The 24,899-nt window shown below is 46.2% G+C and overlaps 1 protein-coding gene and 1 long non-coding RNA gene across 2 annotated transcripts in view; one reads left to right on the forward strand and one right to left on the reverse strand.

Annotated features, from left to right (window-relative positions):
- LOC26533015 (uncharacterized) overlaps positions 1-4,079 on the forward strand; it is a 41,819-nt gene extending 37,740 nt beyond the window's left edge. Inside the window, exon 7 of the long non-coding RNA XR_004469507.1 lies at positions 3,890-4,079. This is a non-coding gene — a long non-coding RNA (uncharacterized lncRNA). The remainder of the gene's footprint in view (positions 1-3,889) is intronic.
- Positions 4,080-7,420: 3,341 nt separating this feature from the next.
- side-II (sidestep II) overlaps positions 7,421-24,899 on the reverse strand; it is an 88,092-nt gene continuing 70,613 nt past the window's right edge. Inside the window, exons 10-20 of the mRNA XM_033379831.1 lie at positions 23,226-23,356; positions 21,895-22,054; positions 19,059-19,161; positions 17,101-17,212; positions 16,916-16,997; positions 15,868-16,009; positions 13,924-14,105; positions 12,523-12,710; positions 12,309-12,417; positions 11,332-11,609; positions 7,421-8,340 (exon numbers count right to left, since the gene is read on the reverse strand). Of these exons, the coding sequence (XP_033235722.1) occupies positions 7,660-8,340; positions 11,332-11,609; positions 12,309-12,417; positions 12,523-12,710; positions 13,924-14,105; positions 15,868-16,009; positions 16,916-16,997; positions 17,101-17,212; positions 19,059-19,161; positions 21,895-22,054; positions 23,226-23,356 (2,168 nt within the window). The 3' untranslated portion in view covers positions 7,421-7,659. The remainder of the gene's footprint in view (positions 8,341-11,331; positions 11,610-12,308; positions 12,418-12,522; positions 12,711-13,923; positions 14,106-15,867; positions 16,010-16,915; positions 16,998-17,100; positions 17,213-19,058; positions 19,162-21,894; positions 22,055-23,225; positions 23,357-24,899) is intronic.

The following is a 24,899-nucleotide window of genomic DNA, read 5'->3' on the forward strand; positions in this document are numbered from 1 at the left end:
GCATGTTGACACAGAATTTAAATTTATTTTTCTTGTTGTTTGCGTGATTATTTTTACGGCCCATTCGAACAAATTGGAGGTATATGCATTCGCAGGCGATGTTTGTCCAGGCTGAAGGAAACAAAACACACTCTAGACTGGCACGATGGATTTCCCGAGGGGAGACTGATGGATTGTCGTACATTTTTTGAGGGTAATGTCGATGAGTTTTTTTGAGCTTTAGAAAAGATATTTCTTTGAGTTGAATAGAAGATTTGAGGCATCCTTTAGACCATGGGAGAGGTGCTCTTCTTATTGCGTGCCTGCATCCAGAATCAGCTGTTTGACCCGCTGTTTTATCAGCTGTTTGTTCCGCAGTTTCATCAGCTGTTTGATCAGCTGTTTGATCAGCTGTTTGATCCGCTGTTTGATCACCTGTTGAACACCTATTTGTTTTTACATGAATTCCGAATACCTTCCTTCTCCTCCGTTCCCAGGGCATCTCTACTTCGTAACTTGTGATGCAGATTATTTTTTAGGAAATTTCTTGTTCGTCGTTATATAACGACGATATTGCTGCCTGCCATTAGTTCAACTTGGCTAGGTCTGCGCCGAGTTGCGAGCTTCGAGGCCTCTCCAGGCGCCTGTAATTTATTGACGTGTTTCTATGTAACTGGTTTTCTTTTTTCTCCCTATACATATATATATTTTTAGGCCAAACACGAGCGCTTAGCCATAAATTGTTGCGTTGAGCGACGCACGGAAAAGGAGAAAGGCATATATAAAAAAAAATAGAAGCAGCACTGTACGGCTCGGCTCGGAGCAAAAAACAGGCGACCAAAAAAAAAAGAGGAGAAATTCTAAAACAAAAAGCATGTGGAAAGAGGCCGTGCGGCTGCCGTTGCCGTTGCGCTAAATTTCATTTCATGCAGCGCTGCGTCGCAACGACATCGAGTCGACTCCGTTGGGGTCAAGTTGAAAGTGTAGGCTGCGATTTATAGCTCTGGCTCTGGTGCTCTCCAGCACCCCACCTCAGAGGATTCTCCTTTGTCGTCGCAACGCATTCCTCGGTTTTTTCCCCCTGGCATTGGCTGCGGCTGTTGGTGGACAAATTTGTGCAGAATTTGTGCGGTCAAGTCGCCGGTTAATTGAGTTCAAATATGCAATTACATATGCATTTGTTTATGGCGATTGTTGCTGCCCGCCCGGCAGGGCATGACCGGGCCTGTCAGCTGGGTTGGTGCCATAAATCAAATAATATAACGCTGATGTTTTAATTAAAATTGCCAGTAATAAAAATCACAAACAAAATGGCAAAACGGAAAGCGAAAACCGGTAAGCTCTGTGAGCCTTTGCTCATTAATTTAGCTAACAAAAACTGCGGTTGGTTTTTAATTAAAAACCACTAAAGAAACAAAAAACTGGCATCTGTATAATCATTTAAATTATAATAAATGCAGAATGTTTCAATTATGAATGTGACCCTAGGTCGGGGCGGGGTCACCCACCAGTCACTCGCTCGGTGAAATATGTTCCAATCTCTGGGCCTCCGTCCCTGGCCAAGTCATTTGAATGTTAAAAACAAAAGCCAATATTAACTTTAAAACTTCTCTCGCTGGCTGCTAATTGCGTTGACAATGCCACACGGACAAAGCGATCCGGAAAAATAAAGAGCGCGAGGACTTGCCCGTGGGGTCAAAGCGGTGGACTTGCGGAACGGTGTGTGAGGAGTGCGGCTCGCCTTCTGCTAATGAACATCGATTTGGCCTCAGCTGTGCGCGGGGCATTGCCAGCTCGAAAAACGCTTTCCCCGTAATCGAAATCGGAATTTAAATTGACTCATTAAAACGGAGCAAAAAGCGGGTCGCACGACAATTAAACAAACGCCCCGGCATCCTCTCCGTCCGCCATCCATAGCTGCCCGGCAACAATCTCCCCATACTATCCATAGTCACGTCCCGATTCGGGCTCAATCCACAATCCCTCCCCTCCCTCGCCGACCGACATGGGGTCATTAGTTAATTTGCCAAAGCGGCTTCACTTTGGTAATACGCAGACGGTGGACGGCGGAAGGCAGGCAGCAGGCGGCTGCAGGGGCTTGGCTTGGCTTGGCTTGGCTTGGCTTGGCTCGGCTATAGCTGTGCAAGTGTTATAACATTGTCAGAAAGTTGGGATAATGAACGGAGGAGACGGTCCGGTCCTCCAGTCCGGGGGATTTTTCCGGTATTCCTTTCAGTCAATCTGGGGATTTATCCATATTGCTTCGGTTTATCTGAAAATGTTTCTTAATATAAATTTAATTGGTATTGTTAGCCGTTTCGGTGAGATGTTTGATCTCTTCATTGGCTTATATTTTTAATGATTTCTTTAAAATTTCAAGTGGCCTTCGATGCTCAAAATTTTCCAAAAATAGCCCAAACGAAAGCCATTGCGTCCCTATTTTCAATGACCTATCATTACCTTTCAGCTATTTCTGTTCATTAGAAATTAGAAATAAATAGATTGTCAAGCGCATTAGTATTAGTATTATTATATATATTCAATTTAATCATTCAATCAACATTTTCATTCGATTACTGCCCAGAAGTTTTCCCTAAGGGTACAAAATATTCGTATCGGTGACTGTCATTGTCTGCTTTTATTAGGACTCCCATTAGGTTGTGCCACTGTCAAGGACGACGCGCGGTGTCTGTCCCCGGTCGCTGTCTAGTAATTTATGTTTACCACCTACCCTAGACTCCGTCCGGCTGCGTCCTGTCTCCGTCTCCGTCTCTGTCTGTCACCGTCTCCATTTCCATTCGTTGCCTTGGTGCGGTGCGTGCCGAGCCGCAATCTGCCCGGGCTATTAGATTTTATTGAGCCGCTGATTTACACAATGCGCTTCAATTCAATTCTCTGCTCTGCTCTGCTCTGCTCGTTGTCGGTCGTCGGTTGTCAGTAGTCTGTTGTCTGTTGTTAGGGTGGTGCTGGGAGTCGTTGGACTTCAGTCGGGACGGACGCGGAGCGGAGCTAATCGCAGATAGAGGGAAAACTCTAAACGGGAATTTAATTTTCACACATCGTTGGTGGCGGGTGAGAGGGGAGGAAAAATCAATATGGAAACACAAACAGACTGGTCGGCAGTCGGCAGCCGGCAAACAACAAAAGCATAAATCACGCGCATAATTTTGTTACCATTTCTTTTTTTCCGTTTGCAATTTCTATTAAAGGCTTTTCCTTTCTCTGCGAATATTTGTGGGCGATCCGACAAATGGGGCGGAGCATTCGTTGTATTTACATTTACTGACCTCAGGGCTGCTCTGAATCTGGAATGGCTTTTCTTTCTTTTCCCACCGTTTCCCGTTTTCCGTTGTGTTTTTCCTTGTTAGTTCTGTGGTGTTGTATCTGGGTAATTTCTGGCACGTGTGAACTGATTTCTATTATGCGCTGGCATGAAAGCCAGCTCCAAGCAACTGCCACAAAAAAAGGGCGAGAGTTCCTGGCAATGCCCCAGGTCTTCAAGTTTGCGGCAAACTTTGGATATCTCGCAATACTCACCTGAGTGGAGCCAAAAAAAAAATGTTTCTAGCCTTGGGAGCTTGTTGTGTAATAGATTTAGTATCACATTTTCAATGCTGAGCCAATCTGAGCCCATACCATTCGTCGTTTCCGTCTATACTCGTACCCGCACTCGTGTTGAACTCTATACCATACCCATTTCATTCGAAGCCTTCAGCAATTAATTTGTTTCCTATATTTAACCTTTATTGCCCGCAGGTGAGACACGTTATTCAATGCCCAATGTCATTTATCAAGTCTTGTAATTTCAATGGTTCTTTGGCTCTCCATATAATTATTGAATAATTAACTGTTGCCGTCAAATAATTGTACTGTACTCAGCTAAAGGAAATTCTACTTTGTTTGCTTGCAGGTCTCCAGTTTCAAGGGTAATACAAGACGATAATTGGAATCGGAAAAGCAAAGTGCAGTGGACAGCGAGGTGTATAATCATCACTCAAATTATGCGTACAGCTCGTACATATTTATAGCATTGCAAATTTAAATGATAAATGCTTACACAAAATGTAACATACAAATAAAGGAATTAAATAAAATTTAAACGTTTATCTTTTTATTCGGGGGTCATAGGTGGACGAAGGATGTCCAGATCGGCCTTGTTGGCAAACTGAAGGGGAAGAAAATATCCTTGAGCCTTGGTCCTTAATAGGGATGCAGTCGGATCCAGGAAAGTCTTCCGATCGCAGGATGCCCTCGCACACCCCGATCGGACACGAAATGCCGGAGAAAATTAAATTTTCTGATCCTTGCTATCCTTGGTCCTTGAAAAGGACTTAATAAAATCAGGCACATTTTTCTGAACACAGGAAGCCGTCGCACGTCCTGATCGGCAGATAAATGGCGGAGAAAATTAATAGTTTTAGTCCTTGATGTCCTTGGTCCTTTAAAAGGACTTCATAAAATCAGGGACATTTTTCCGATCACAGGAAGCCGTCGCACGCCCAGATCGGCCCATAAAGAGCGGAGAAAATGAATATTTGTGATCTTGGATGTCCTTGGTCCTTGAAAAGGACTTCGAAAAATCAGGGACATTTTTCCGATCACAGGAAGCCGTCGCACGCCCAAATCGGACCACAAAGAGCGGAGAAAATGAATATTTTTGATGCTGAATATCCTTGGTCCTTGAAAAGGACTTCGAAAAATCAGGGACATTTTTCCGATCACAGGAAGCCGTCGCACGCCCAAATCGGCCCACAAATACCGGAGAAAACGGCCAAAATCTGAATGGGATACCAGGCGAACAGAAATCAGCAGCAAGCAACTGTAGCGAATTAAAAAAAATGGTGCATACTTTTGGGGGCTCCCAAATTTTTAAAAAATTTAGCGACCTTCTGCTGATTTCTGTTTGCCTGGTATCCCATCCAGATTTTAGCCATTTGACGCGAGGTTTTTTCTTTTGTACGGTGGCGCCCCTGTCGGTGATTTCTTGAACTACATTTTTAAAGACAGTTACAGTCCAGATTTGTTTTCTCCGTTATTTGTGGGCCGATTTGGGCGTGCGACGGCTTCCTGTAATCGGAAAAATGTCCCTCATTTTTCGAAGTCCTTTTCAAGGACCAAGGATATCAGGAATCAAAAATATTCATTTTCTCCGCTATTTATGGGCCGATTTGGGCGTTCGACGGCTTCCTGTGATGGGAAAAATGTCCCTGATTTAATAAATCCTTTTCAAGGATCAAGGATGTCAAGGATCTCAAAATTTTTTGTTATCTCCGTCATTTTTATTCTGATCAAAGCGTTCGACGGCTTCCTGTGATCTCAAGAAAATCCTTGATTCCAGGATTCCAGGGACTCCAGGATTCTATGAGAATTCCCCGAAGCATTTCATATCTCATCTGGGCATGTCACCCCTTCTCGTAATCGCGAGAATATCCCCTTTATCCCTTTATCCCCCCGAATAAAAACGTAAACGTTACAATTTTATTCAATTTCTTTTATTTGTATACTACATTTTGCGGACGATTTGAAATATTAATTTGCAGTGCTATAAATTTGGTTAAGAATAATTTGCCTTTTTGCCATGATAAATTGCTGTAACCCGGCTTTTGACCGGACGATCTGGACAGCATCCTTGATTTGGTGGAGTCGTTGGCTAAGATCAGGGCTATTTTGCCCACTCATACTTACTTACTTTCCTTACATTGCAATATTCCATGTATTTTTTAGTTTATTTTCGCCTTTGCCGTTGTCAATTCTGCTTAAGTGCAACGTTTCATGTGGTTTACCATTCGAGTGGGCGAATGGCTGAGTGGGAGCACTGCGGCGTGGCAGCCACCCACGAATAAATTTGATTTGCTAATGAGGCAAGTCCGCACGAAGAGGGAAGGAGTTTGGATAGGGAGACTGGGAAATTGGGAGACAGGTCCATATGAAATTTTAAGTAGTTTTTTCGCCTGGCACTTGCGGTTTGTCTTGCGGGTGTTGGGATTTGTGGTTGGCATGCGAACCACAGAGATGGGTGGCATATTTGAGTTTGAGTGGCGAATTAAATTGGCCATGTGTGTGGGCTGAAAAGGAATCCTTGCGGACATATGTCCAAAAAAGATTAAACAGAAAGGCGAAAATTCAAATTAAATCCTAAAAAGTTGTTCCCGACTTGAAAACAAATAAGTTTTGACCACGGAGGGTCGGCCGGCAGCAATAATTAATTAACTTTCGTCTCGGTTCGGTTCTTGTAATTTATCTATATTTATTTTCGTCTTTTCCTTACAATCCGTACTCTCCATTTTGTTTTTTGTCACACTTTTCTCTGACTTATCTAGACGTATATATTTATGGATATTTATGCTTATGCTTCAGTTTAAACTCTTCCGTTTTCTATGCTCTATGGTGGCTTACATATATCGTTCTTCGCTCTAACAATTTAACTTTAGTATTTACCATTTCTAAGCAGGACCTTTGGCCGAACGAATCGACTCCTCAAACATATGCTCGCATGTTCTCGTATTTACCTACATTTACATTTATCAATATCCTATGTACAACAGAGAAATGCTTCCTTGGAGCTGGTTAATATTTGATCTATACAACTATGCCAGGAGTATGTTATATACACAATCTTTACTGGTAGTACCACACATTCATAAATACATATAAGTAATTACTTTCTCATTTCTCATTTTTGGGAACATTTTTGCTACAAAATATTTAGCTACTACATTGTCTGAGTCTTTTTGAAGTTTCCTTAAAATAGAGTGTGGTTTTTTCATATATGTATATATATTTAATCCATTTACTATCGAACTGGAAATGTAGTCAAAGCATTGGAAAGAACATTGATTCGAAGTTGATCGAATCGAATCAACAGAGAAGAGCTAGTCTCAAAGGAGAGACGGCTAAAGCGAATTGAGTTCTACGAGACTCTGCGAAGGAATCATCAAGATTTATTACTATTTCTGATACGTATATCCTGCGATATGTGGCATTAGATCCGCCCTACTTCACCTGATAGCCTCCCATTTGTACAAATCATTCGAATATTTGTTTTTTCTGTACGCTATATCTCAGCTATACGGCCGCCGATCGGCGCGTGGCATGTCTCTTCGTGATCAGGAGAGTCCTGCCAACCGACTTTCATCGGAAAAACAGACATCTATTTTCTCACGATTTTCGGCAAAAATCATGATGTAACCATCATCCAATTTGCCAAAAATCGGCCTCATTTTCGTAGTCGAGATTTTGATGCCGAACGACAGTCTGGGTCCCCACGATCCTGGGAAAGTGGGTCCTGCATCGATCTGGCCCCATATACCTGAGATATAGCCTTCCGAAGATTTGGATGTGCAAAAAAATCGAAAAAAAGGACATCCATATTCTCACGGTTTTCGCGAAAAATCATGATGGTACATATGTATGTAGGATGTAACAATGGATATGCAATCAATCGCCATGAAGATATGCAAATTTTCGCTTAGTTTTTGCTCAGTTTTACAGAGTCAGTGTTTAGTCCTATGTATGACTTAAGAGTAGATTAGATATGCACAGCACCTTAACGAGAATAAAACTATGACATAGATACATACATATTCCTAGATGCTAAATACACACACCCATACACATATATACCTATGTAGATCTGGATTATCTGGGGATACTCACGGTTCCTCAAGCAGCCTCTGGCTCTTACACACAACTCTCGGGCACGCGCTGCGTCATGAGGCAGTCCTTAATCGCATTTATATTAATGTTATCATCCAAGTCCTGCGACGAGTTGCACGAGGTGGTTGTAGTCGTGGTCGAGGCCGTGTTGTTGGCCAGGCCCACAACGCCCATGACGCTGCCGGCGCTGCCCAGCAGCAGGCTGGAGCCCGAATGGTGCGGGTGCTGCTGCTGCTGCTGGTGATGATGATGATGGTGTTGCTGTTGCTGCTGCTGCTGATGGTGATGCCGATTCAGAGTGGCCGTGTGAGTGGCTCCACCGACACCCACCTGCTGCAGTGGGTGGTGCATCCGGCCACTGGCATACGCGTTCAGTATGTAGCCACCGCCGCTACCCAAGCCAGGTGGCAGGGTGCCCACGCCACTGCTGTGCACCGGCTGCAGGTGGGCCGCCAGCGTGGCTGTCGAGGAGAGGGACGTCGGGGAGCCGATGATGGTGCCGCCCAGTCCCAGCGGCGGCTTGCCCCCCAGGCTGCCCATCATGCTGCTGCTGGGCGAGATGACGGTGCTGCTGCACCCTCCGCCCGCCGCTGCCACGGCCGCCAGCAGCTGGGCCCGCTGCGCGTTGATTTGATTGTAGGTGACCGTCGCATTCGTCGCCGGATCGCCGGACAGCATCGTCGTCGTCGTCGTCAGGGGCACCACCTGCAAGACAGCAACGGACACGATATCGGTACCGATATGGCGTGGCATTAGTGCACCGAAAGTCATTCAGCTGGAAATTGTTCTGCTCTGCCCTTCTCTGCTCTGCCCTGCTCTGCTCTGGAATGCCATCCATGCCCAGAGCTTTCTACATGAAAAAATCGAGTCAAATCTGTGTATACCCATGAAAAATGTTTGATTTTACTTGGACTAAATTCTGAGATGAATATAGGACTGGTTGGTGGGCTGGGTGGGCTGGGTGGCCGGGGGAGATGGAAGCTATGCATATCCTTGATTAATAATGCGTTTGCTCTCGAGGGTATCGTTTGTTGTAGCCGGGTAATGGAAATCATGGCGAAAGCAATCGGATTCTGCCCTAGATTCCGATATGGGAATACTCGAGAACTCCAAGTGCGGAAAACTTCTTTAATTTCCCACTCAACCACACACAATTGTGGCTTAAATCTATTTTAAAGAGTTTAGTTAGGCGAAGATAATTTAGAAAATTCCTTCTCGCATGGCATACAAAAAATTGTATTTTGCAGATATTTGCCATTCGATAAAACGACTATTTCTATTGGACCCATGCCCCATGCCCCATGCCACCCCGTTCTGTACCGTGCTGTGCCACAACCAGCGCCAATCCAATTACCTGGAATGATTATACCAAAATATTTCGGCTTGAACGCCAAAAATGCTGTGAACCAACACGAAATTCGAATGAAATTCTAATTGAATTGGTGCGGCCAATTGGGGAGGGGGGGGGGGGGTGCATTTCGAGAGAGGGGAGCGGTGTGAAATTGCCGTTTCGACTGTTATGTTTGGCAATATTTAAAATTATTTAATTAACGAATTGAGTTATGCTGCGATTGCCCAGTACAGTACATCCCACCTCCCAGGCCCCCCCCACCCCCGAAAATCCCATTCAGATTGAGCCTGGGCATTGGAATGGTAATTTAAATGTAATTGAAATCTGTGCAGCAAATCCCATTTACAGAATGATACAAAAATTCTCTTTCAGCCCAACTCCGGAACCCGTTTCGGTTTCACAGATACTCCGTGTTATCTGGTGGGGGCTTCTGTGTGTGTGTGTGTGTGTGTGCATTGCGGCGTGGATCCTCTCTCTCTGGATGGGTGGGTCCATCGGTTGTGTCACGGGGGAGTAGAAACCGCAGCGTTGGCTGATTTCCCAGCTACGAGCCCGAGTATGGGTACTTCTGTTTCTGTTTTTGGTTTTTTCTGCATTGCAAATTGGTTCGGTTTCGGGGTTTGGTTTTCGGCTTGGGTACCGGGGGGGGGTGGGGGCGTTCTGGTTCATGTTTTTTTGGCAGATTAGTGATATATATAGATACATATATTCGCGGACTGGCAGTCAATTGGTCATGGTCGGTGCATATGGCCGGGCTCTAATCTGCACGGCACAGCTTATGGTAATGGCCCGCGGGCATCTCGAACGTTGTCAGCGAATAAAAATTCGAATTATATACACAGACGCCCGAAAGTGTGTGCGGAAAGTCCATGAATAAATTCTAATTGCGAATTTAATGAAATGAAAACAAATGTGCTCGCCGGCCTGCCTGGCGCTCTAATCTCAAATGGATGGCAGCCGCCAACCAGAAATTCAAAATAAATACAGCGCAAGATATTGGAAAAATACTCGCCGAAGGTTAAGCGCCCACATGGAATAATAATCGAATATGGATTATGGCTAGATGGCGCAGTGCTGAATGCTTTTAAAATTAATATAATTAAGTGCAAGCAATCCACTTTTAAAGTTTATTTGGATCCCATTCCCATGTTGAAAGTGTGGGCACAGATTTCCCCTCCATCCTTTATGTTTCCTTTTGTAGTACAGCTGTACACCTGTTGCCACACCTCTTCCAACGTCAGTTTCCATCCTTTCGATCGAAATATAATAAAAATAGAAGCTCCTTCCACCCAAGTTTTGAGCTCAATATAAATGCGGAACGGAACAGAACCGAACAGAACAGAAATTGATTGATTATGGCCCCCAGCTCAACATGATATATTGTGTTTTAAAAATCTCACAATTACCTCAGAGCAGAGCGGAGCGGAGCAGAGCCCACCTCTAGCACTTGCAACCAAGTGGCAGGACTCTGCAGACTGGTAGACTGGCAGACTGGCACACTGGCAGTCTGGTTTCGGTTTCGGTGTGGTTCTGGTGGCACGTTATCCCATGATTTAGCCAATGGATTTTTATTTATAACCCCTCCCCCCCCCTCAGAATGAGAGAACCAGAATGGGAACGAGTACACTGACAGTTTAAAAGCTTTTTTTAATAAACTCGAGCAGTGGGTGTGCTGTTCGGGGCAGCTTTTTGCACCGAGGCAGGACTTTGAAGTCTGAGACTGGCAACGAGTCGAGTCTGAGGCACCAGCTGCTGGCTGCTGGTTGCCGGTTACTGGTTGCAGGTTGCCTTGGATTCTGTTTAGCAATTTGACAATTTGAGTAGTTGATTGCTTTCAGTGCAGGGAACAGATTGCCCAGATAAAGGAGACACACGGAGACACACGGAGACACGTGGACGGGGCAGACACGGTTAATACGGACCGCAACTGACAGACTGACAGACGTTAACTGGTCCTTGGTTGCCGGCCAGTTTGGTCGGGCCACCTGGCCGACCGACCCGAGCACCGGACAAACAGTTGCCAAATCAAATTCCACATCCAAAGCCAAAGGACGAAGGACAAACGACTTTGTCTCACTTTCATTTGCTGTCGTCCATTCCGTGCAAAAACAAAAAAAAAACGAGTCCCCTGAGTGGGATTTTTAATTATACTACAATCTATATGCGACAGTGATGGCTATTTGGCTTGTTTGCAGCAATCGAACAAAAAGGCCCCAAGCTGCCTATTTTATGTCTCTCCAACACCAACGAAGAGAATATTCTATCAAAAGGGAACCCTTTTCAGCCACTTTTCTAGCCATTTTACCCGCTGACTGACCATCTCTTGTGCTTCTGCCGGTACTTACATTGCCGTTGGGTGACCATTTGGAGACACCTCCTCCCAGGCTCGTGGCTGATGTGAACTGATGGGCATCCCGTTCGCTGCCGCCGCCGCCTCCGCCGCCACCGCCAGCCACTGCTCCTGTGGCAGATGCTGATGCGGCTGCTGCTGCTGCTGCTGCCACTGCCGTTGCTGCCGTTGCCACCACCGCAGTGGATGTGCTGCTGCCAGTGGTGGTGCCCGCTGTGGTGCTGCCAACGTTCGAGGCATTGCTGCCACTGCTGCCGGCGCTGCTGCCGCCAACTGTTTGATTGAAATTTATTGATGACCGTTCCACGTTTTGGGGTCGTCCATGTCCATGTCCGCATCCGCATCCGCATCCGTGTCCGTGTCCATTTCCATGTAGCAGAGGGGCAGATGGGCAGATGGGGGTGTGGTGCCAGAGATGCGGTTGCGTTGTTAGATTGGTGGGTTCCATCGTTAAAAATATTTACGATTAAAAGAAAATTGCATTTGTTGATTGGATTGGATTGGTTTGGCGGGCGAGTGTCGTATTGTTGTTGTTTTTGTTGTTGTTGTGTTGATGAGATTGATTACGATTGCGGGTCACCAAAGAGCAGAGTGCCAGGAACAGGAAAGAACAGGAAGAGCAGCAGGAACCACAGAGATAGCGATGCGAAGCGCGCGACGATTGCAGGACACATGAAAGTAAATGTCGGGAAAAGTGGCCATAAAATTTGATTAAAGTTTAATGCTCAAAGTGCACTATAAAAGCAGCTTGACTTCAGCTTCGGGACACTTGACTGGATGACATTAACGGGGGCGGAGCGGGTAGTCGCATAGGGGATACCCTTTCCCCAAAGAGTCTGGAATAGAGAGATATACCTCTGGATATATGTATCCCTTTTGTGTGTTCCAATCAAGCTCCTTCGCCATTCAAGAGAGTACTCTGTCTCTCCCACACACAAAGTGTCAAAGGACAACAACTGTTTATGATCTTACCATATTGCGATGGTATTACATCCGGATCACGTTCGTCCTCGACCAAATCCTCCGATGACTTCGTTTTTATGTCCGTGTGCTGCCATCGCGGTTTCTCCAGGTTGCCGCCCTGCGGCCGCAAATACAAAGAAGGGAAAATGTCACAAAATAATACCACACCGTACTCGTACATACATTAATTGCTCTGTGGGGTTCAAGGGGCATACACACTCACCTTGAAGACATCCCCCGGCTGGGCCGTTACACCGGCAGCCGTTGCCTTGCTGCCGTGATGACGATTGCGCCGCAAATTGTGCACAAATGTCACCACAAATATTCGTATCGCGATGGCAACACCAATAATTATGATGGTCAGGACACTTCCAACAATCACCGGCGACAATGTCAGTGTTACGTCGTCGTCTGTGGGTCGACGTGTTTCGCGACGGTGTTGTAGGTGTTGTAGGTGTTGTTCCCGTAATTACAGGTTGACAATCGTCGTTCATAAATCATCGTTGGGTTTTAGATAGATTGCCATCGGTGGCATATATCCACACATCAAATTGATTGCCGATGGAAGTGGTAGTTAAGGAGCGAGAAACGAGACCGAGAACGACAGCGAGAGCGAGAGCGAGAGATTCGTTCGTTGGTTTGGCAGGCAGCACACGTTAAATTTGTCGACATTTTGACGGTTTTATATTTAGCCCAAAAGGAATTGCACAGCACATGAAAAGAGGAGAAAAGCAAAGTGTATAAGCACATATAGGAACGTGAGTAAATGCGGAATAAGAGTCCTGGTGGATGTCTAGCGCTTAAAGTTTAATTGGGTAGAAGGCTAGACAGTGGAACGAACTGGGAGGAAAGTGTGTAGAAGATTGGGTTCTGGTTTGGGAGTTAAGGAATCTCTGAATCCCGGAGGAACCTATAAACGTTCCTTGGAATCTTTCTCCTGGAATCGTAGCTTTCCCTATAGCTCTTTGAAAGCACTCCAAATATTTTCTTTTCTTGCCATGATCCTTCCAGCTCCTCTTTCCAGTATGCATCTCCTTCCAGGCCTATTCTTTATCTGCTTTTTCGCCTTGTCGTTCCACTGTGCCGGGGTTTAGCTTTGGCCCATTTTCTCCCATTTGGCTCAGGCTTTCTGATTCCCCTCGACTCATGTCAAAAAGTAATTTTACACATATTTTACGCCATCAGTTGATGGCAGCAGCCGGAGAATGGCTACGGCTATGGCTATGCGAGAAGGAGCCATGAGGCAGGCATGTTGATTATGTAAGTACTGCAGATGACTGCTGGAGCCTACCTGTCAGGCAGGAGAGGCCTCGAGAAGGATGTTGGATGTTGGATGCTGGCTGCTGGATGCTGGATGCATGGCATTAATGCATGGAAAGGAAATCACAGAGACCCTAGACCCGGCTGATGGTTGGTAGCTCCTCAAGTGTCAAAACCATAAACCCAGATGAAGAGAAGAGATGGGCTGGGGTGTGCCCAGTGACCCCCCCCTCCATCCGACCAGCCATCCATCCATCCATCCATCCATCCATCCATCAATCAAGCAAATTGTGTTGCTCATTTTTCGGCGGTGGCAGCGGCAACATCTGGCGGCAGAGGCTGGCTGGCTGGCAGTGCCACTCACCTGTCTTGTAAGCTGTTGAGCCAATTATGAAATCGGGCAGGAGATAAGCGGCGCTTCGTCCCTTCTGGTTGTACGAGTAGATGCGCAGCCTCAGCGAATTGTTCTCCTGGACCATCATCGAGGTCAGCGTGTCCAGGTTCTCCAGCGAGAAGAGAGCCTCCTCCGCGTTGCTCAAATTGAATCTGCAATGGGGAGAGCGGGGAGAGCAATGTAATCGTTGGCCCTCAAATGATTGCGTATTAAATCAAAAGAAATGGCTAGGAAATCAACGGCATTAAGCCTTTAATCAAATGTTCAAGCAGAGCAAAGGCCAAAACCAAAGCCACAAATACTTTTTGGCAGCCCTTTTTTTCCTTGGAATTTCCTGGGCGTTTTTTTTTTTCTTCTTTTTTACGGTTCGATTCTCTGCTATGGCATGTTTTCCTAACCCCGTAATCCCTAAACCATTCCTCCAGTTAGAAGATATGCACGCCGCTCTTTCCAATCATGACCTCAATTTGAATTTGATGCCCCTTTTTCCCAGCGATGCTTTGGCTTTGGCTTTGGCTTTGGCTTTGTTGTCTTTCCCCAGCTTCGATTTCGATTTCCCTCCAGAGGAAAACTTCTGAAATATTAGGGTTCGATGTCTATATACATTTCTGCCAAACATTCCCTACATTGATGATGATGTTTGTTGCGTTTTTCCGCTTTCGAATGAGGGTTTCTTCTTTTACATTTATTCATGCTCTATGACGTCTTTGTTTTTAATAAGAAATATTTATTAGATGTTTCTGGGTCCCCCCCACAAATGAATACCGAAAAAGGGCATCAAATGAGGGAAACCCTCGCATAATGTTATGTGTGCATATGAATTTGATTTCCTATTTACCATAAACATATGTACCATACTCGCTCTGGCACTCTGGCACTCGTACTCGTGTGCATTGGCGTTGGCTGGAAGAGCCATTCAAAGACAAACACACGCTGGCCAAGAGCGGGCTCTTTCACGCCTAATTACACACCCTCTGCCACTACTAGCAGAAGTAGTCCTGCCACTACTACTACTACTACGGATATCCTTGAAGTGGCCTGGACTATTAGGGAATAAAATGATGCTGGTACTCGTGCGAGTGTCTGTCTTTGTGGAAGGTGTCAGGCGCAGACACCGCTGCTTCTTCCAGCTCTCAAGGGACGGAATGTATGGCTCCATGAATGCCCATGAGTAAACAGGGCTTCTACATATACATCTGTACATCTGTGAGAGCTACTATTAACCCTTGTGCTTCCTAAAGAATCAATCAGAGTGCAATTGGAATCCAAAAAGGAAAGGGAAAAGTCTAAGGAATCGAATTAAAGTAAAGTCCTTTAAATATCTGCATCTAAATGGCATATATCTGCATCTAATTCAAGAGACCTTGAATTATATCAAAATATAGCCATGGAGGCTTTTAAGATTTATTCAATGGCTTCGACACACTCTCTATCAAGGAAAAGTGTCCTGCGAATACAATTGAATTTCTTCCCATAACCAATATAAATTTTATTCCCTTAAGTATCTGCAAATCTTAATTAAAACAATACAAATATAGTGAATATTTTCCTTGATCAATTTGTAAATTTACCCAAACATTTTATGCCATGCCCCCACGGCCCATTCGTGGGTTAAGCCTCGGCAAACACACACACACACTCACACATGCAGTGTACATATGTGTATTCTCCGCAACAATATGGAGCCATTTGTTTGACATATGCTCCATATCTGTGCTTGGGGTCAAGCTGCCAAACAACCCCTACCCGTCTCCCGTCTCCCGCCAAAACCCGCAAAATTTCGCCAGCTCGCAATCCCTGCCTCGCGGGGGCACGGTCATAAGCAGCTTAAAAGCATGGCCCCCATCCCCTTTGGGGCGGCGGGGACCCCCCAAGCTCCCAGTTGTTGTAGTTATAGTTGATTAATATGCTTACCTGGTGATGCCGGTGCGTGTTGAAAACATTTCCAGTACAAATATTTGAGGCAGTCCGCCGTCATAGCCCGGTATGCACTGTATGTCAACACTCAGCTCTGTGCGGTTGAAGACGGTACAATTGCTGACGGCATTCGGCAGAGCTGTTGAATCGGGAATCGGGTATCGGGTATCGGGAATCGGAATGGGGGTTGTGGATTTCCAATCCCATCGCCGCAGAGAACGACAACGGAATCAGATTTATGTTGGTCCACACGTAACGCAGGAAATTAACAAGCAGCAGGCATCATCGTTTGAGGGGGGGGGGGGGGGGGGGGGGCGGTGTGGGGAAAGAGCAAAAGAGAAACAGGAGCATATGAAAAGTTGTTCTTTTTTTGTGTCTGTGTGTGCCGTGTGTGTGTGTGTGTGTGTACACACAAGTGTACAATGGCCAATCTCTCTGGTTTTGCTGGTTTTTGGGGTTTCTGTCTGTCTGTCTGGGTGTCTGGGTGTCCCACTCCCACCCCAGTTGAAATCCGAGCAGCAGTCCCAATCCCTGTGCCAGGGCCTGCATCTGTGTTTGCTGGCGGCATTAACATGTTAAGGTCAAATTGCACGTAATGAAGCAACGGCAAACAGTTAACGGCAGGCCATGCAGGGGGTGGGGGGTGGGGTGTGGGGTTGAAAGCCGAAAGGGATCCTGTGCGCCGTTCAGGGTTGGCCAGGCCTTGTTTGGCAGTAGGCAGATTTCCGGTTAATTTCTTTATGGAACATGTAAGATTTTCCATGGAACATTGGAGGAGGTTTAGAAACATAATACCATATGTTTTGGGTATTCCTTTTTTTATTAATTAATAAAATATCCTTGTTCTACAGTATTAGGAAGGGATTTGGGCTGACTAGGCAACCATTGGAATATTTAAAGAATATTAAAGGGAAGCGATAGAGAAATAAATAATAAATAAATAAATAAAGGTATTCAAATGTTCCCTGTCTTAAGACTTCTTTCAACCTGCACAACCAGAGAGAGAGGGGGAGAGAGAGAGTGGGGGAGAGGAACAAACACTTACCGGCCAGGACCACTTGGAAGAGACAGGGATGCTGCTGGGTGCCCACCTCGTTGGCGGCCCAGCAGGACAGTGTGCCATAATCCTGTAAATATATTTATTATTTAAAATGCAGCTCTTGCTTAATTGCACGAAGGATGTGCACACACTCCTCTCGGTGGTGTGTGTGTGTTTGTGTGTGTGCCCACCTGATCTGTGACTGGTGTGTACTTTAAAATGCTGCGACTTCCATTCACGCTGAAGCGTTCGCTGCCCACGTCCAGGGTTTCGCCCGAGTTGTTGAATTTCCAGCGAAATGTTCTGCAAAGAAAAAAAAGGAGGATAATATATTTTATTTTATTTTCTGCCCGTACATATGTACAAATGTATGGAGCGTAAGTTGCGTTGACATTTTGACAGGAGTGTGTGTGCCAGCAACAGGAAAGGAACGGATCGGAACAGAGCTGGACAAGACAGGACAGGCGCAGGAGCAGGAGCGGGAGCAGGAGCGGGAGCAGGAGCAGGGGCAGCATCAGGTGGAACCGAAGCAGGCGACAGTCAGCCAGTGGAAACATGTTTGCAGAGTTTTACATTTTTAAAATAGCTCGTTAAAATATTAAAGGTTAAACACGGACTCCTCAACCGTCCTCAACCGTCCGCCCACCCAGATATTGGGAAATGGGCAAGCCTTTTAAAAGGTTAATTATCTCTGGCACATTCGGTTCGGCGCTTTCGGGGACCACTTCGAGGGCGTTGCAGTGCAAAAATAACCGTAAATCAATAAGGGCCAAAAAGAAATCCATTTAAAAATACTCGTACACTCCGCCAGAGTTAAATGAAATCAATAATGGACAGGACCCGAGAGGAGATCCCGTTGAGAGAGAGCGACACGCGCGCGTTGACAGTGACGGGATATACGACAGATAGGAGGAACAGGTCTCGTTTTCGGGCCCAAAAGCATCATTTCAGGACCTGATGGGATATTAATAGTTTTTTAATGGTGGATATTCCGATATGAGGGCTGGGAATTCTATTGTGCGAAAACGATTCTGCAGATGTTCTTTGGATTTTCATGGTGCAGAAATAGTTAGTTCCTTTGTGGCTTAGATTCTCCCACTTTGAAGGCACCTTTTGATTAAATTTTTGTACATTTTTGTACACAAAAAAACAGAAGAAATTTCTGGTCTGGCTTGTCAGGCATTTAAATGCTGATAAATTAACTTGTCGCACCCATCATCCCATCATCCTATCCTATCATCCTCCTTCCATCCAGTTCCAGGCCCGAGTGGCGTCCCCTGTGACCGCGTCGAAAAGTATGCAGCAGCAGCTTTTAATGTTCACGCCAGGATCCACTCGGCAGGATCTACATCCAGCAGCCAGCAGCCACAACAATTACACGAGAACGCAGCTGCCTTGGCCCCGGCACGGCCACGGCCTCGGTCTCGGTCTCGCATATTTTCCGCCGGCTAATGATTAATTATTTTAGCATAAAGCGTCAGCTCAAGACGCAGCACACAGCAGCACAACAACACAACAACACAACAGCAAAAAACAGAACAGAAAAAAATGAAATTAATACAAGACAAGACAAGGCGTGCGAAAGAGAGAGCACTAGAGAGAGAGAGAGAGAGAGTGGGACGCACTCAGACAGTTCGGACTAAGGCAGAGTGGCAGCTGGTCAGAGCGACAGGAGACAGGCCTCGGCGGCAGGGGCTGGGGTGGGCCTCATTAAAAAAACATTAAAGTGGGCCACACTCCCGCTGACCGGCTAAATCCCCGGCATCAGCAGCGGGTAGCAGCGGGGAGCGCCAGAAGCTGGAGCGGTGGGAGGAGCATCAACCTCCGGAAAAGCCAGTTGCACATTTAAAATGAATTAAAATCAATTTAAGGTCCGTGTGAAAAGGAAAGCAAAAGAAAAAACAAGAACAAAAAAACTCACAAAGAATTTTGTGCAGCGGCAGCAGCAAAAAATATTGTTAAATTTTCTCACATTTCCTCGTTTAAACACAGCATTTTCCGCACACACAAAATTACAATCATTTGTCAATTTTGAAAACAGGAAACCGGAAGCAATTGCCTACAACAGAAGCTAAATCGAAGGGTAGGCTGGAGGCAGGGAAAGCACCGGGCAGGGGGTTGGTAAAGGGGATGCCCATTTGGTACTTACCGCGGCGGTGGATCGGCCTGTATCTCGCATATAACCTCTACAGTCTCATCCTTGGAGGCGCCAATTAATATCACACGGTCCGAGTGCTTGCATATCGGAGTGTCTGTAATGGGAACAGGATAGCAGCATAAGATAATGATATATACATAATATATAAGGCAGAGATCCGCACAGCTAAGAGTTCTCCTCTTTCTCGACTTTGGGTGCAAATATTTCTGATTATCGTTTCCCGCCACCTGTTGAGGGGCCCTGCCCTGCTTTCTGAATGGCTAATGATGTGCCCTGTAATCATATCCTTCCCGTGCGGCTGAAGGGCATTAAAATGTTGTGAAAATCGTTGGAAAGTGCTTTGGGTGTGTGTGCACAACGCCGCCCACACACACACACACACGCACACGCACAAAAGTGATTTAGTCAGAGCACGACGACGCCTTCTCATCAGTCAGACAGTCAGTCCTTCAGTCCGTAGGGAAACGGGAGAGAGAGAGAGAGAGAGGGGGGGAGAGTGGAAAAAGCCAATGGGAAGGCTGTCGTGTGGAAAGTGCCTCGTTCTTGTTCACGGGAAATTAATTAATGTGGCAACATGATTTAGTACTTCCAGGTAAATAAGGCGTTCCGTTTCGTTCTGTTCCGTTCCGTTCCATAAATGTTAAAGGATTATTAGCTGACGGCACACGTGGCGTATGCGTAATTTGCTGTCATCGTCGTCGTCGTCGTTGGGGCGGGGTGGGGTGCAATTTTTGAAAGGGAACTTGAATTTCTGATGAATTGTTTATCTTCAAAAATTTACACAAAAAGCAAAAATAAGGGCGGGCCGGGGCTTGGAGGGGAGGCGTAATTAATTAGCCAGAAAATTACGCCCAATCCTGACATCCTGCTGAAGGATGTGGCTCGTATTATGTTTTTGTTTTGGGGCGGTAGGCGGTAGGCGGGGCTGGGCGACTGATTACTTAGTCGCTTTGCTAATTAAGCAACACTTGAGTGGCCAAAAGCGAGCAGGGGGTGGCCAGAACTGACCTACATGGCAGGAAAACGAGGAAAATGGAATAAGTTCAATGACATTCACAAAAGGAACTCCCCCCTGGGAATATGGATGAGCTGCAACAAGTGGGTGGCAAGGAGGCAAGGAGGCAAGGAATCACAGGGGAACTCCGATTATTGCAAGCCACAGTCGAAGAAGGGTATTATATCTTCAATCAGAATTCAATCAGAAAATCACTCGAATAATTATACATACGAGTGGGATCTCCCCATTTTGAATAGTTTGGCATGTGCCCCATGTGCAGCACCGAACGAAGGCTGAAGAAAGTGGTAGAAACAGCCGCCGCTGTGGCTGCGGCGCACACTTCATTTAATTTATGGCCCGCAGCAATGCGCCCTGTCGTGGAGTGGAGTGGCGTGGAGTGGAGTGTGTGGCATGCTCGTACTTGAGTTGGAGCAGCAATTTGTATGGCTCAAAATGGCTACAGCGCCACGAGAGGAGCAGCAGCAGGACAGGGCGGAGCAGGGCAGGGCAGAGTGTGTGGGATACATGTGTATCGCTCAGCGGCAGATACTGCTATCGAGGGCCCGGAGAGGAGCAGCCGGAGATGCAGCAGTTGCCGGAGTTGCTAAGCCACTGCTCGTACCCGGGCCCACAGCTCATTACGAGTGCGATCATCATCATCCACATCCTCATCAGTCGAGGCGTCTGTCAAATTGCTTAAATTCAAGCGCACAGCTGGCAGGGCTGGCCCCATCTCCTTCCTAGGAAGGATGGCTGGCAGCAAACATTTCGCGGGCTGTTAAATTGAAGCATAATTCCGCTTGGAGCCGCACACTGCAGTGGCCTTTGCAGCTGCAGCTGCAGCTAGAGTCCTGTATCTGTATCTCGGAGCTAGAGTCCTGGATCTGGCGCTGGCGCTGGTGCTGGTGCTGGTGCTGCGATGAAATATGGCCAAAGTACAGCGCATGTGGCAAGCATATGAAAAGTGAAGAAGCGCGAGTGAGTCGAGGAGGCAGTGGCAAAATGTTGTATTTATGCAAAAAGCGGAATGAAAAATATTTTCACAGCCTTGACTTGCAACTGCGTCAAGTCTCTGCCTCTCCGTTGCCCGTCCCCCGTTCCCTGTCTCCGGGTTGAGTTGTAAAATGAAAACGGACGGAGCGCAAAAAATATACAACAGCAGAAAGAAATAAGAATGGAAAAGGCTTGGGTCCCCCGAAGATGGAGATACTCTCACAGATACACTTCTTTTTCGATGGTGGCATATAGTAAACCGATTTTTGGTTCAAAAGTTCAAGATCTTTTCATCCAAAAAAGACCTTGGGACCAATCGTATCGTCATCTTGGCCTTTGCCAAGGCGTAAAGATATAATAAATAATAAGAAATAGTCCCCACTCCTAGTCGTAATACCCTTTTTTCCAGTGTATAATAAAAGCACAAAAAGGAAAAAAACTGGGGAAAATTGCAATACATCAAATGAGTCGTGGAGCGGACAGGGGCAGCCAGGGGTTAGCATGGTAGGTGGAGCGGGGTAGGGGCGAGGAATGACAACTGCGACGTCTGCAGCCCCTGACTTTATGATAAGAAAACAGACGAACGCACAGTGCAGACACATAAAGAGGGGGAGAGGGAGGGATAGGGAGGAAGAGAGACATTTGGTAGATAGATGATGCATTCAAACAAAGTGCCGCCGCTTGGCAAATTTATGCTTAAAATCGCTGATGCATCACTGCCGCATCACAGTGGAGCAGGCAGTGTCCAGGGCCAGGCGAGAGTCTCTGTTTAAACAGCCGCCTCTCTGGCGGGGGACTCTACTGGGGGGGAATAGCAGTGGGTTTAGGGCTACTCACATTTTACACGCAACGGCAGCTGATTGCTGACCGTCTCGCCCTCGTCGTTGATGGCACTGCACGCATAATTCCCGGCGTAATGCTTGGTGATCTTCTGCAGGACCAGGCTCTGATTGGAGCGTATCACCCGAGCGGTGGTATTGTGCTCCAGATGAATGCCCTAAAGGAGGGTGAAGTAGAGGTTTATAAGAATTAATTGGCGAAATATACAAAGGGTACATAGTACTACTCTTAAATTGATATGTGCTTAACAAAATGGCTAAAGTATTATCTTTGGAGGGCTATCTGTTCAATGATCTTTGACTGCATCCTCATGTATCTGAATGAATCCCGAGCAATCCCTATTTGGCATTAAGTTCATTATCCATTATCCTATCCATCCATAAGAACCCCATCTGAGGGCTATCCTTATTCCTTATTGATGCTTAAAACCAAAACCTTCCTTCTCCCATCCTTCCATACCCTCCAACCTATCTCCTTCCATCTTTGCCAATGTTACATCCAAAGACATAGCTTTTTCCCAGTAATAACCACAATTTAAACTCTTTTATCCCTTAATCTGTAAATATAACTTGTATGCACTCATCCTGCATCCTGCATCCTGCATCGCACACATGAAATAAAAATAATACAGTAACGGATCACAAATATAATCTATTCCGAGAATCACTCAAGTTCAAATTTCAATTTGCCAAAATCCGTTAAGCGCTTCCGAAAGGCAAATGGAAGGGGGAAGGTGGGGGGCGGGTGGTGGGGACGCTGCGGGTTGGGGGATTGGATCTGAGTGATTGCCAAGCGATTGCGGACTGCAGTTGAGCGACGGCAAAATCAATGCCACAAATCCCAAAACTATTTCCACCCCAAAATGGTACGCTATCGAACCACGGAAGCCGAGAGAGTACCCGCAGTACCCCCGCCCCTACCCCCATTCCAAGGAGAGTCTAGAGCACACTCACACACACATGACCCCTGCCCCAGTGGATCTGGCGTGAATTGAAATGAGCAAACGCTGTAGCCGTAGCAGCGGGAGCACCAGCCACCGATGAGGCGGCTCAATGCATCATGACATCGGCGGTGGCGACTCCCCGAGCAGCACCGCCACCTCAACGCATACGCAACTTGCCATGTTATTGACACTTAAACAGAAAATGAATGGAAGAAGCCAGTCGAGCAGACAGCCGGGCCACCAGAACGAGAACCAGGCACCAGGCACCAGCCACCAGACTCGTTTGGGTTGACTTTGGATTGGTCCCAGGTCCCAGGCTCCGGTCCTGGTCCTGGTTTTCGGAACTGGCTGCACTTCTGGGCCGAGAGTTGATGCGACGACCTACATTATGCAACCACAGCAGTTTCCGCCATTGAGGATTCGATTGTACGTGACACTCGAAGTAAACATCGTCGCCTTCCTTGATATCATCCGGTGTCAATGTTGAGCCCAGGCGTAGTGTGACCAAAGGTGGATCTGTAAAGAGACAGACAGACAGGGAGAGAGAGAGAGGAAGAAAAGATAAATTAACTTTTAATTGACAAGTTATGGGGTATTTTCTGGAAGGGAAATCAATTGGGAAATATATCTAGGTCTGGAGACTCTTTCAATTATCGTTGGAAGCATTTTACAATCGATTTTTTATGCATTTCGAACCACATATGTATGTACATATATTAATTATTATTATTATTCATTAAATAATACTTAGAAGGTTTACAATTTTCCAACACTTATTGGGAAATTTTTTTGGTATTATTAATTTTGTATTGCATTATTTAAATGTGGAAAATAATTTAATTTATGGAGCATCTAAATTATATTCTATATTTAATTGGTATTGATATTTTCCAACACTAATTGGGGTATTTTTTAGGGTATTTATCTGCCGTTTCTTCCAATTCTTCATGATTCTATATTTAATTCGTATTGGTTTGAAATTATCCCACGCTAATTGGGGTATTTTTTAAGGTTTCTTAACATTTTTTCGGAATCCATATTCTATGATGTCATTTGACATTTTCCAACACTAATTTCGTTTTTTTAGGTTATTTGTTTGTCTTTTGCTGATGCAAATTATTCTTTAAAATTCTCGCAGTTACCCCCCAATTATATGCGGACTCCATCCGGATAAATCTTCCAAGTACAAAACTGTCTTGTCAGCGCGCATAGAGATAGAGCTAGAGCCAGAGCCAGGGAGTGTTGTGAGCAAGCTGATTTAATAGTTTTTGCAAATATGAGCGATTTAGAGCAATAACAGGGACAAAGTGCAACATCAGCCAAGAGTTATGGCGACATCGCCGTCGCATCCTCAAACTGGGGCTGAGGCTGGGACTGGGACTGGGGCTTCGGCTGCGGCTTCGACCGCTGTTTGCCAACATGTGTTGCCGCTTAAGTCGTTTGAATTTGCTTAACGAGCCACAAACTTTGCGACAAACAGAAAGCAACAGCAGAAAGGATCCAGAGGCCCGGAGACCGGAGACCGAAAACCCCAGACCCGAGAGCCCCGCCAAAGCCAAAGGCACAGGAACAGAAACAGGACGAGGGCGAGAACGAGAACGAGGATGGGGACAGGGCGGCGCACGTGCCAACCTTAATATTGTTGAGTTATTGGCGGCCAAAACCAAACGCCGACAGTCAAGAGTTAGGCAACAACGAGGGCCAAACCCCAAGCCAAAAAGTTGCCCTTCCTTGCGCTCTCTCCTCTCCGCTACTGGAAAACTTTAGAATGGCCCAGAAAACTTTTGGGCTCGCCTTTGGTCCTCCTTCGCCGTCGTCTTCTTTGGCTCTTTGGAGCCGGTCGTCGGTCGTCGGGCGGCGGGCGGCGGCGTCTGCGTCTGCCAATCAGGCAAAGTGCCCGATGGGCTACGGAAAACTCTTTTCGCTGAAAAAGTCGCGTCGCGTATTTCCGCACACATGTTGCCGGCCATTTTTGTGATTATCATTTACCGTTACGGCTGCCGTTTTCCGTTCCGGTTCCTCATCCCGTTGTAGCTCTACCCACGCCCCACATCGATCG

The sequence above is a fragment of the Drosophila pseudoobscura genome, chromosome 4 (genome assembly GCF_009870125.1).
Source record: "Drosophila pseudoobscura strain MV-25-SWS-2005 chromosome 4, UCI_Dpse_MV25, whole genome shotgun sequence".
In the NCBI taxonomy this organism is placed as follows: domain Eukaryota; kingdom Metazoa; phylum Arthropoda; class Insecta; order Diptera; family Drosophilidae; genus Drosophila; species Drosophila pseudoobscura.